General features: G+C 41.2%; 1 protein-coding gene across 12 annotated transcripts in view; it reads right to left on the bottom strand.

Moving 5' to 3' along the window:
• The window catches only part of MROH8 (maestro heat like repeat family member 8), a 54,782-nt gene that overhangs the window by 29,818 nt on the left and 11,679 nt on the right, over nucleotides 1-13,285 (bottom strand). For 10 of the 12 annotated variants that reach the window (XM_087445301.1, XM_087445295.1, XM_087445300.1 and 7 more), the window contains 4 exons: nucleotides 7,350-7,429; nucleotides 6,244-6,388; nucleotides 4,716-4,811; nucleotides 3,419-3,523 (listed from right to left, as the gene is read on the bottom strand). In XM_087445301.1, the coding sequence (XP_087301427.1) occupies nucleotides 3,419-3,523; nucleotides 4,716-4,811; nucleotides 6,244-6,388; nucleotides 7,350-7,429 (426 nt within the window). Of the gene's footprint in view, nucleotides 1-3,418; nucleotides 3,524-4,715; nucleotides 4,812-6,243; nucleotides 6,389-7,349; nucleotides 7,430-8,180; nucleotides 13,283-13,285 lie in introns of those variants that run through there. The other 2 variants (XM_087445307.1, XM_087445302.1) reach the window with 2 other exon arrangements.

Genomic DNA, 13,285 nt, shown 5'->3' with positions numbered 1-13,285 from the left:
TACATGCTATGATGAAGAAAAATGCAGGAGAAAAGGACAGGAAGTGCTATTTTAGAATGGTCAAGGAAGACATCACTAATGTTGAAATGAGAAATTGAACCATGTAGATAACTGGGAGAAAAGCATTCCAGGCAGAGAGAATAGCAAGTGCAAAGAGAAGGGAGTGTGTGTGGTGTTTCTGAGGAACAAGAAGGATAGGTCGGCTGGAGCAAAGTAAACAAGAGCAAAAGAAATAGGAGATAGATGAGGATGGGGCCAGACGGCACAGCAACTTACAGAATATTATAAGAATTCTGGATTTTATTCTGTGTGAGATGGTAAGGCATTGGAGAGTTAGCCACTGGAGGGTTTTGAGCAGAGAAGGGACATGAGCTGACTTACATTTATTCAATGAATATTGAACTGAGCATCTACCATGTGGCATATTCTGTGCCAGGCACTGCGGATGCTGCAGTGAACAAGACAAACATCATCACTGATGAAATTTACATTCTATTAGAGGGAAACAGGCAATAAGTCAATAAAAAAATAATCAAACAAGCTAACCTCTGATCCTAAGAAGCCCTAGGAAGGAAAGAGAGTGATGAGATAGAGAACAAGAGTAGATCTATTTGTAAGCAAAGGCCTTTTTGAGGCGGAAACATTTTTTTTTTTTTTTTTTTTTTTTATTGCAGTAACATTGGTTTATAACATTGCAAAAATTTCAGGTGTACATCATTGTACTTCTATTTCTGCATGGACTACATCATGTTCACCACCAAAATACTAATTACAACCCATCACCCCACACATGTACCGAATTATCCCTTTCACCCTCCTACCTCCCCCCTTCCCCTCTGGTAACCACCAATCCAATCTCTGTCCCTATGTGTTTGTTTATTGTTGTTATTATCTACTACTTAATGAAGGAAATCATACGGTATTTGACCTTCTCCCTCTGACTTATTTCACTTTGCATTATATGGCGGAAACATTTGAACTGAGCACTAAAGAATGAGGAGAGGTTAGCTACAGAAGAGTTGGGGAAGGTCATTCCAAGCAGAGGAAGCAGTAAGTGCAAAGGCCATGAGGCAGAAAGAGCTTTATATGCTAAAAGAGGCCAGTGTGACTGGAGTTAAGTTTGGGGGTGTAGAGAGGCAGGCAGAAGCTAGATCATACAAGACCTTGTATTCAAGAACAGCTGGAAATCATTGGATCAAAAGAGTGACATGGGGGGGCCGGCCCCGTGGCTTAGCGGTTAAGTGTGCATGCTCTGCTACTGGTGGCCTGGGTTCGGATCCCGGGTGCGCACCGATGCACCACTTGTCCGGCCATGCTGAGGCCGCGTCCCACATACAGCAACTAGAAGGATGTGCAACTACGACATACAACTACCTACTGGGGCTTTGGGGAGAAAAAGGGAAAAAAAGGAGGATTGGCAATAGATGTTAGCTCAGGGCCAGTCTTCCTCGGCAAAAAGAGGAGGATTGGCGTGGATGTTAGCTCAGGGCTGATCTTCCTCACAAAAAAAAAAAAGAAAGAAAGAGTGACATGGGTTTTAAGAAGATAACTGGCTACATATAGACAACAAATTGGAAGGAACTGAAGTGGAAGCCCCTATCCCAATACACTCATGCACAAAAAAGTACTCAGAAGAAATAAATAAAAATTAAACAGTGGCTATCTCTGGATGACAACAAGACAATTTTTCTTCCTTCTACTTTTTAAAAATATTTTAAAATTTTTATATAATGAGCATATTTAAATTCAAAATATATGGGGCCGGCCCCGTGGCTTAGCGGTTAAGTGTGTGCACTCCGCTGCTGGCAGCCCAGGTTCGGATCCTGGGCACGCACCGACGCACCGCTTCTCCGGCCATGCTGAGGCCGTGTCCCACATACAGCAACTAGAAGGATGTGCAGCTATGACATACAACTATCTACTGGGGCTTTGGGGGAAAAAAATAAATAAATAAAATTATACAAAATATAAAAAAAATCCCAAACTTTATTCAGACACAAAAGGCCACTGGAGAATTATGTTCCTAGTCTGATGACTAAGTGGTTCTTTAACGATCTCTTTTTCAATTCTTTATCTTTTTAGGTTTACTTGAGAATATGCAAAAAGTTAGGGACCCAGGGAATATACATTTGTCAAAATTATACACTTAAATTGGGTGGATTTCATTGTATATAAATTACAACTCAATAAAGTTGATTTAAGAAAAGCTATGGATCTTCCTCAGAAAAATTCAGAAGGCTGTACCACACAAAATTCTGCATACAACTGTCTGGATGTTCACAGACCCTAAAGGCACCTAGGTTAAGCAGCCCTACATTAGCAATTCTCTCTAGGAAGAAAACGCTAAGGAAGATCTCCAGGGCCTAGAGAGAGATTTTATATAGGAGAGAGTCATTTGAAACTCTTTTCTTCTTTAGTCTGCAGCCAAAATTAGAGGTTGAGGAATGCAGAAGGAAGAACAATTCATTGTTGTTATTAGAATACCAACAATAGGGTAGTCAGTGAAGACAGAATAATAGGGTGTCAGTAATGGCCAGAAGTGACTTGCTTTCATGGACTAAAGAGAGAAAAAAGGAAGCAGCATAGTTTGAGGAACTGAACTTACTTCAGTACGGAGGTGGAAAGTTTGGATATATTTTCATTGTGAGAAATAAGAAAGTTAGTAGAATGCCATCCCTTTAAGCATGACTGTTAGAATATTTTTATCAAGGACAAATTCTCTAAGGAAAATTCTGGCATAGGATCTAGCATTCCCAACCTCCAGTTCCTCTTCCAATTCCTGGGCCTTATTATGCAGACTAGAAAAATGACGGATGGAGAACAGGAGAAGCTCCAGTGCCTAGTAGATCTACTTGGGAAAGAGGAAAGAGATTCACAGAGGAAAAAAAGAATAGATGCGGGAAGGAGGATCTTAGTTTTGGGGAGTTCTTTTTAGGAGTTATGGGAGAGGATTCAGAACAACTGAGAAGTGAGAGAGTGAAAGATAGAAATGAGAGGATTTAAAAAGGGGTACCATAGAACTATTTGAGATGCTGGGAGATATTTAAATTGATGTACTTACATTTGCCTGCTGGACTTTATTACTTCAAATACAACACTGCACAGAGACTAGGCCACTGTGGGCCCTCAGATATTTTCAGGCGACATTTACTTACTCACTCATTCAAAAACATTTACTGTATTGTTATGTTATAGCTCTTGCGCTAAGCAGTAGGTGTGCAAGATTAACAAACACAGTACCTGGCCTCAAGCTGCTCAAATTTTAGGAGACCGGCAGATATGTGAATAATGCTAAGTGCTACGATGTTACCTGAGCACCAAGGAGTCACCATTTCGGGCAGTCACAAATAGGAGGGGAAACAGGCAGCGATAGGATGGCTTCGGATCCTTCTTCCTCTGCAACTGAAGGGCTGCTTACCTTTAAGCTGAGATGTCTGGATAAGCACTTCAGAACCTGAGCCATGCTGGCTGTGGCCCGTTCCCGCTCATGGTCTTTGATTGACTGTAACCAGGGGTCCATGTGCTGTGAAACATAAAGGGAGCCTAAATGGTTTATCAGGAAGATCTGGGATAACACCTTTATTCTGTTTGGAAGAAAATATGGAGAGAGAAGTTCCACATGTCACTACTGTGTCTGAAAATATTTTCCTAAATGATAAACCAGTTTTGGTTGAAATGAAAGTGGTGGGATGACAAACGGCACAAAGACCTAGAGGGTCAGTGGTCTGGCTTCTACAGGGGCTTCTTTTCTAGACATGTTTTCCCTTCATTCCACTTCCTTCAATTATTTATTCTATTCTTCTCTATGTTTTTAGCCTTCTGAAATCTGAAAGGAAGAAAATTAATGACGTGCTATTAAAGAACTCTGAAGATGGAGAAAATGCATCTGCCTGGAACAGTCAGGAAAAGATTCACGGAGAAGATAATATCCATGAGTAGCAGCTTCATAAAGAAGGTGGCTTTTCAGGGAGAAGAAACAGTTTAATTAAGCTGCCAAGGCAGGAAAGTACAGGGCACAACGAGATAAAGGAGAGAAACCCAATCTGGCTGGAGTGTTGATGTACAAATAGAAGAGGAATGAGAAATAATGTTAAGGTTCGTTGTGGCAAAGATAAATGTCCATCTTTACTTACACACAAATGATTAATAATAGTCTCAGGGGTTATCCTTTCTGGGATATCTGCATCTTAAAAGGGGCAAGAGAGCAAGCTGCTTGAACTGCAGTAAATGCACTCAGTGAATAAATCCCTAATGATGGAAGAGCATATACTGGAACTGGTATAAGTGGGAGCAGGTGGTTATTAAAGACCTTTGAATCTTGCCTGGTAGGCAGCTGCCTATTTACTCATTCATGAGGCTGACTCTGTTCTCTGGTCACTGACTGAAACCCTTCTATGGTAGAAAGCAAAAATAATTTAAAGAATAATCATAGCAACCATTTAAACCCTCTATTGAAGGCCATTTATTCAATACTCACAGTAATTATTATCTCAACTTAAAGGTGAAGAAATAAGACTGAGAGATTACATTCCTTGCTGAATTTATAACCAATGAATGGCAGAGTCAGAATTTGAACCCAAGTCTGACTCAAAATTGATAGCTGATCCTCTTAACTCTTATGCTCTCTCTTAAAACTTAATCCTTCCACATTTTCTTCTTCCATTTTCACCAGTTAATAAGAATAGTTTCCCATTCTCTCCTGATATTGTGTTTACCTTAAAAATGGTGTCAAGATTTTCCAAATGTGGGTCTTTTACCACCAAACTCTGGAGCATCTCCGAGAATGCCTGAAACGTCTGCCTGTAGAGACACTGAAAAGGCACAGGATCAGCGACGCCCCCTATAGGAAGTTCCCCAAGCACTGTACACTTTTAAGGCTCATTATCTGGAGACTTTACTCAAGGTGCAGAACGAAGTGTAAAAGTACTGGTAGGCAGTTCGTGACCTGAGGTGAAACAACATATATTCACATTAAATGGACACCTCAGCATTACTGGGAACACAGTTAACTGATTCTCACTACATTTAGGGAATTATTTAGGGTCATCAAGATACAAGTTTGACTTGTGACTCTTTCTGATATCTTGAAACAAAGGAGAACCAAGTTCCCTTTGGCAACTGCTTTACCAACTGGTTTACTAGCTGCAGAAGAAAATCAAGGACTTTACACTTTCCCTTCTCTCTGCCTGAAAGCTTCTCCTCCAGAGATATCCACACCCCCTCTCTTCCACTGTCATCTCATCAGGAAGGCTTTCTCTGACCACCCTATGTGAAAAAGCCCCTGTGCCTCCCAACCACAGTACTCTTCATCCTCCTCTTTCCCTGTCTTATTTTTTTCACAGCTCTTATTACCACCTGATATTATATTTATCAGCAGTTTGTATCTCTGCACAAGGATGTAAGCTCCCCGGATGAGTGTGTACTGTTGTATTTCTGTTGCCTATCATGATGCTTAGCACATGGTAACCCTAAATATCTTCTAAGTATATGAATACTCTGTCGGGGAGGAAGAAATTCCCCCTCTTACCCCACTTGATTTCTTAGGGCTATTATTATAATCAAATTGACACCAGACCAGATTAACAAAGAAAAAAACAATTTAATATGCATATATGGGAGATCATCATAAAAATGATGCTCAGAGAGTGAACAAAGCAGGCAGTTTATATATCTTTTTTACACAAAGAAATAATACATTTGTGAGTAACTGACAGCACAAAGAAACTTAGGTTTGGGGTATGTAATTAGTAAGGAATTTAAGCAGAGTTTAGGCTTGAGGTAGTAAATTAGTGAAAATAACAAGGTTTGTTTATACAGGCTTCTCAGCCCTGAGTTTCCTAGCTCTGGTGACAAGGATGTCTATATCTCCTGGTATGGGGAGAATACCCCTCATGTGAGAGATTTACTTCCTGCTTCTAGGGGGAGCAGAGAGAGGGCCAAAACAAGTAACTTTAATTTAAAGTAATCAATATGCCATCGTGGGATATTTTAGGGTGGCCTTGCCCTGTGCCCCAACAACTCCCACTTTATTTTAGAGCCAAAAGCAAGGAAGGAGGGAAGAAAGAAAAAAGAAAGAAGACAAAATAAACAGGAAAAAAAGCTATTTAATTTAACTATCTATTTTATTCACTAGACTTGGCTTAAATGGTTTTTGGCTAGTTCCAAAAAATTAAATGCATTCTCAAAAGGCCAAGATCAGCTGACCCTGTGGATGACAAGTTATCAAACCAAAGCAGGAGTTACCTCTGAGTTGTAGGGCCCACTTGGCATGATGTCCTGTAGCTGGGTAAGAGTCTTTACAGATGGCAGAGTGATTATACTTTTCATGATAAGACTGAACAAGTCAGTTCTATCTTCAGAGCCAAACAGCAAATGGACATCTTGGTAACTAAGAAAAGACAGTTTGAGAGGCCGGCCCGGTGGCATAGTGGTTAAGTGCACACGCTCCGCTTTGGCAGCCCAGGGTTCACAGGTTCGAATCCCAGGTGCAGACCTACGCACCGCTCATCAAGCCATGCTGTGGTGGTATCCCACATACAAAAAATAGAGGAGGATGGGCATGGATGTTAGTTCAGGGCCAATCTTCATCAGCAACAAAAAAGAAAAAAAGAAAAGACAGTTTGGGAAGAATTTGATTTGACATTGATAAGTAGGGATCAAAGCAACCCAAAAGGAAAGGGTAGACTGATTGGTATATCCTTCTGACGGAAAAGATAAATGGCATGCTTGTCAGTCTGTTTAGATAAATCTCACAAAAGGTTAGAGAAAGAGTTTCAGGCTCAGAGCCTCCATCCTTCTTCCCTTTCCCTCCTCACCTCCCCAAGAGGTCACTGGAGTGACATCCTTCCAGGCTTCCTCCAGTTCAACCAGAGAGGGAAGCCTGCTACAATCTAACATAGTAAACCACGATTTTCCAAAGTGTGTTCTGCTGAATGTTTGTTAGTTTGGGGAATAGTGGGTTAAACTAAGTTAAAAAAACTTCTTAGCTACAGGACTTCTTGGGACCTTTAATCAGTTAATGTGTGGTACAAACCTCCAAGGGAGGTAAATTGCAGGCAGCCCTTCCAAACTTCTTGGACCATGGTATTCTAATGTCATGAAGCATATATGGGAGTAACTTTCCACTGAATATACTTTGGACAAAACTGAACTCCAAAGAGGTTCCAATAAGGTCTTTCAGATATAGATGGCAGCATATATGAAGTCAAAGTTCTTACAGAAAAACATGGATTTGGCTTCCCCTTTCCTATCTAAATAGTTTTCAGAAGTTCAAAATATGGAACATGTTGGCTCTGGTATTGGCTCTGAATGAGGAACCAGGATGCATATGTGGGGCATGTTGGCATCACCTGAGGTCAGTGATGGTGACAAAGACCTCCTGGCGCATAGGGCTGAAGAGAGAATGCAGGGGTTCCTCTTCCACCAGCCTCTGCAATGAGAGGGAAAGAACTTTAGAGAGTCGAGAATTTGCCAAGTCATGAGGCCAGGTGATCAGAGATGTGGGAGGCCTGCAAGAACAAGAGCAAGCCCTTCAGTGGGCCCTGCTCCTTGGTTCCACAGGACTGGCAACAGGACAGTGGCCAGGCTAGTTTATTCTCTGGAGCCAGATCCCGAGGCCTGGCTCTGCCTCTTAACAGCTGTTTGAGCTGACACAAGTTATTTAACCTCCCAGTACCTCAGTTTCCCCATCTGTAACACAAGATAATGGTACTACTTACCTTCATGGAGTGGTTGTGAGTACTAAATGAGCTAATTAATAACACCTAAGAGCCCTCAATAACTCTTAGATAGTGTCTGTTATTCATTATTTTTATTACTAATGATTATTTCCAGTTTAGGCAACCTAATTCCTCTTTCTACTACACCAGCATCTCTACTATAGTGCCTAATATAATTATGTTACTTGTCCTAGAAAAGGAATAGCTTTCCAAATTTCAAATTGGCAGAGGGAAAGTTGCCTTGTTCTGCTGGAAAAATCTGCAGAGTGATAGAAAAAAACAGAGGCTTTGGAGCTAGACAGCACCTGGGTTTGAGCACTGGCTCTGCCACTCATTCACTGTGTGACCCTGAATGCATTATTTAACTTCCTTGTGCCTGAGTTTCCTTATGTGTATGGAGGAAATGAGATATATCTCAGGGAGTTGATGAGCAAATGTAAATGGTTACAGTGGAAGCCTTACTGGATTGTCCACCCAGCCTCTCTGGAAACTGCCCCCGGCCCACAGGAATGGGCACCTCACAGCCATGTTTCTGCTAAGTCGTTCTGTCCTGCTAGTCACAGCTCATCTGTCCAGGAGTAGACATCAAGGTCAATCAGATTCTGTCTCTCAGGAATCTGGAATTGAGACAAACAGCTTCAGTATCAGTCTGGCGGATCTACTAAAAGGAAAGTTAAAATTTGGGAGCACTGGGCCCTAATGACAAGGTAACAGAGAGCCAATTTTGGGAAGAGAGAGGGAGAAATGGAAATGCATACACAGAAGCAAAGATAAGAGAGGGAGAGAAAGTTCTCACTGAGTTTGTGAAATTTTTTTTTCTGGTTTCATTCCCTTCCTGGAACAGGCCGCTCTTCCTGTCATAGAATTCTGGGAAACATTCAGTTATCCTAAGAACAAATCTCCCCTTTGTGTTTCAGCTGCCTCTAGTGGATTTCTCTTACCTGCCATCAAAAAGACCTCACTAGGAACTTAGGATAGTGCCCAGGAGGCAGTGCTCAATAAATACTCCCGGGTTCTCTTTCTTGCCCCTTTCTGAGTTTTCTCTTTCTCTTCTCATTTTCCAACTCTGGTCAGCTCTTGCTGGTGGCTTGCTGCTCTTCTTCCTTACCTCCTCTAGGAGCTCACTTATTTTTATGGCTTTATAGTCTGGAAGGGACAAAGCATAAGACTCTGCCTTCAGCCTCCTGGGGCTTTACTTGCCCAAATCTAGTTATCTCAAGGGGCTCACCACTAAGATCATAGCTATACCCAGCAGTTTGGTGTAAAAAAGTGGTGAGTTCATCTTCCCCTCCAAAGAACATACCTTCCCAGCCTTCAATTGCTGTCAATGGTGCCCTTTCCCAGGGCTCATTAAAAAGATGGTTTATGACTTTTTTTCTCCTTTATTCACTTCCCACATCCAATCAATCACGGCAATAGCTACTCCTTGCTCTGCACAGTTCCTGATTGTCCATTCCTGCAGCCATACACCTCACATGTGGATGAAGGCAGGGCCTCTTAGCTAAATCACCAGGCCTGCAATCCCTCTGGCTTCAATCTACTTGACCACTTCTGCCAGAATAAACTTTTTTAAATCAGTTTAATCAAGTATGAAAGGCTTATTATTTGTTCACAATTATGCTAACCACTATGGGGAACTCAGAAGTGAGAGGCTATTTTTGTTTGTAAAGTATTGGTGTAGTAGGAACCTCTCGGGGTAACTACTCAGATCACAGCAATCACCCCTTCTTTGGGAACTGCCTCCCATACACAGGGAGGGACACCCAGAAGTCATTTCATTACTATATGATGCTGCCTTAGATATACTGATTGATGCAAGAGTAGAGAATAGACCCAGTCTGGGCTAATCAGATTCTGTCTCCCAGAATTTGGAATTTTAGAGTGACAGACTGGGAGATGCTGAAGGTTTGAGTCACAGTGATGGCAGAGCAGCCCCTGTCTGTGAAACCCCTGGAGCTGTCCTGGAACATGCTCTTCTGGAGGCTTGATTGTTAACCTTCTTCCTTAGCATCCTTTTGAGCAAACTGTATCCCAGCATCCTTTTTGTTTGTTTTTAATCTAAGCGAGCCAGAGTTGATTTTTGTTGCTTGCCCCAAGAAGAATCTTAACCAATCTTAACAAAATGAGACATTTTTCTATAGGTCTTAATGAAAGGCAGACAGATATAACTATCTCCATTTTCCGGGTGGAGCTAGAGGTTCAGAGAAACTAAGTGATTTGTCTAAGACCACACAGGTTGTGCTTGACAGAATGGAACTAGAAATTGTGTCTTCTGATTCCTAAAACAGCTCCCTTTCCTCTCCACCTTTCTGCTTCAGGGAGCTCAGACTCTCACTAGGACAACTGGACAGAGTCTTTTCATATTAGTTCAGTCCACCATGAACTGTCTATCCTCTGAACTCCTTCAGCATTTATTATCCATATCACTGAAGAGTCTTCCTGAAACCTCATTATCACCTATTTCCTGCCTCGCTGCCCAAATAATACAGTGCCTCCTCAATGCTGAGTGTACCCTTTAACTATTCACCAAACAACAACATAGTAGTAGGGTTTTGTGGAGGACCCCAGATACAGAATTAGGGTAGAGTCTCAAGCTGGCAGAGGAGAATCAAGAGGCGCTAAGGACAAATCTGGCTACATTAAAATTCTATTACAGCAGGTCTTGGTGCCCGTGTCTGCTGTCGGGCAACAACAGCATCTAAAGACCATCCCCCTGGCCACTCTGCCATATTGCAGGATGCAGAACCCTGGCCTTGGCATAGCCAGGTAGTAATTTACCATTCAAAACCCCTACCCGCAGGTCCCTTCTCTCTTCTGTCAACCCTCTCCACCACCTCCTTCAAGTCTTAGATCAGGAGATCTAGCTGGATTAATTTCACCCCAATCTTGTCATTACTTAACGCTATATCCCAGTTGCCATTGCATTTTTTTCTTTTCTGTTAAAGTTCTCAACAGATTTTTTTGCAGCTTTTTTGATTTTGAGGTAACAGATACACCAAAAACTACATATTTAAAGTGTATAGTTTGATGATTTCTGACATATGTATACATCCATGAAACCATCACCACAATCAAGATAATGAACATATGGATTACTCCCAAAAGTTTTTTTGGGCTACTTTGTCATTTCTCCCTCCTGCTCTTCCTACTCTACTCTACTCCATCTTCAGGCAACCACTGATCTGATGTCACTGTACATAAGTTTGCATTTTCTATAATTTTATATAAATGGAATCACATAGTATAGTCCCTTTTTTGTCTGGTTTCTTTCATTCAGCATAATTATTTTGAGATTTATCCAAGTTGTAGCGTGTATCAACAGTTCATTCCTTTTTATTGCTGGGTAGTATTCCATTGTGTGGATACACCACAATTTGTTTATCCATTCATCTGCTGATGGACATTTGGGTTGTTTCCAGTATCCAGCTATTATAAATAGAGCTGCTATGAACGTTTATGTACATATCTTTATGTAGACATATGCTTCATTTTACCTAGGAGTGGAATTGCTGGGTCATATGTTAAGTGTATGTTTAAGAGACTGACAAACTGTTTTCCAAAGTGGTTGTGCATTTTACATTCCCACCAGCAGTGTATGAGAGTTTTAGTTGCACCATATCCAACACTGGTATTATCTTTCTTTTTTATTTCAGCCATTCTAGTGGTTGTACAGTTGAATCTCATTGTGGTTTTAATTTCCCTTCCCTAATCACAATGATGGAGCATCTTTTCATGTGCTTATTTATAAATCTTCTTTGGTGAAGTATTGTAACAGACTTTTTTCCCCTTCCTTTCCATATTCTGTTCTTAGCTTTCTTGGCTCTTTTTATTTGGATACTGAAGAACCATGCATTAGCATGGGTCATAAGAAGACTGGCAAATGCCTTAAAATTCTTCTTTCTTTATAAGGACCCTGGCTTTCTCCTCCTTGTGGGTTCCTCAGCAGAAGTGCCTCTCCTCTGGGTCACCTCTTCTCCTGGTTGTTGGGAGCCACACTCTTTTAGCTCCTGCACAAGGGCTTACAAGGACTTCATAGACTTGTACAATGATGCAATTCTCTCATGGACACCAACTACCCTTAACTCTTCTAAGCTGAACCCCTTGCCAGGCCAAACTTCGGTTGATACCTGACAGTGGGTATTTTACTACTGGCTAGACAGATCCAGACGCAGAGCATGGGGAAATTCAGTGTGCTTTTGCTGTTTGAGACTTGCATTTGTGGATCTTCTGAGCTGGCTGGTTGAACCTTATGTAGCAACTCAATGCTGCCAATTCTTGTGGAAGTGGGACTTGAGAATCATGCCATTTTGGCTGAGTCCCATGGCTGCTGCTAACTCTCTTTCCGTGGAGTGTAGTCAAGTAGAAAGCTGCATTCATTCTCAAATCTGCATTGTATCATTCTGTTCCACTTGATGTATTATTTGGAATAGTTCTCAATCTATTTATGAGGTGTGGTCACTTCCAAATGGATTGTACACCCTTGGAGGGCAAGGATTAATACTTCCAGGAAATCTGTATCCTTTATCAAAGCACCATGGTGTTCTAGATACAGAAGATCCTTGATAATGTCTGGATTATTATTAATTATTATTAAACCTGTTAGCTGGTTAGCTTTCAATTCTGACAACTAATCATCAATCTAATCAGCCTTACAGATCTGTGGATTAAAAAAGAAGTGCTCATTTTCCTGGAGTCTGTAAGAAATCTCAGATTCAGAACTTTAGAGCTTTAGAAAAACAGAAGGGGACATTTCACAGATGAGAAAACTAAAGCATCGATCAGTTAAGTATTTGCTTGAGTGTATCAACTCCTTTGTAAAGCCCTTCTGGATCACTTGACACGGAATTGACCACTCACTCACTCCTTTGTGCCCTCACTAGACCTATTTAAATTTTTGTCACAGTCTCTATGACACTTGACTACACTTTGCTTGGGCTGCAGGAACAGGGATATGTCTTCCTTGTCTTTGTAGTGTCCCAGGACATTGTCTGGAACTGTCAGGCACTTAACAAGGCAATGAATGAATGAGTTAGTGGCAGAGTATGGCTGGACTTAAGTACAAATAGGATAAAATACAATACTAGAAAGGATACAATCATGTTTCTCATATGCAAAATACGTGTTAGGTATCATGCTACGTGGCTTAGATTTATTTCTTACTTAATGCTCTTAATAGCTCTGTGAAGTAGATACAGCTGTTATTTTATAGATGAGGAAACTGAGGCACTGAGAAGTTAAGTAGTTTCCCAAAGTCACACAGCTAGAAAAAGGCAGAGCTGGCACTTGAACTGGGGCATGATTATAGACTCTGCCTCAGAACCAGTGCTTGATTAATGCCATGCAGCACTGTCCTTACCGAGAAATTTAAATGTTACTCCTCTCCTTTCTACCCCTCTTTTAATTGGTTTTCAAGAGTGATTATATTGTGGAGTACCCCTGAGTATTTCTCCTCTATGCAGAGATACTGATATGAGAAGAGGTTAAGGGAATTGATAATGTAGGTGAAGCCACCAAAAATTCGTTAGCCAAGTCACTGAATTTGCATGGTCCTGATAATTTGTGATAAG

Source organism: Ceratotherium simum, chromosome 21 (genome assembly GCF_057802395.1).
Source record: "Ceratotherium simum simum isolate JZ-2026a chromosome 21, ASM5780239v1, whole genome shotgun sequence".
In the NCBI taxonomy this organism is placed as follows: domain Eukaryota; kingdom Metazoa; phylum Chordata; class Mammalia; order Perissodactyla; family Rhinocerotidae; genus Ceratotherium; species Ceratotherium simum.
Note: the sequence above shows the minus strand (reverse complement) of the source record. Positions and strands in the feature narration are given on the sequence as shown.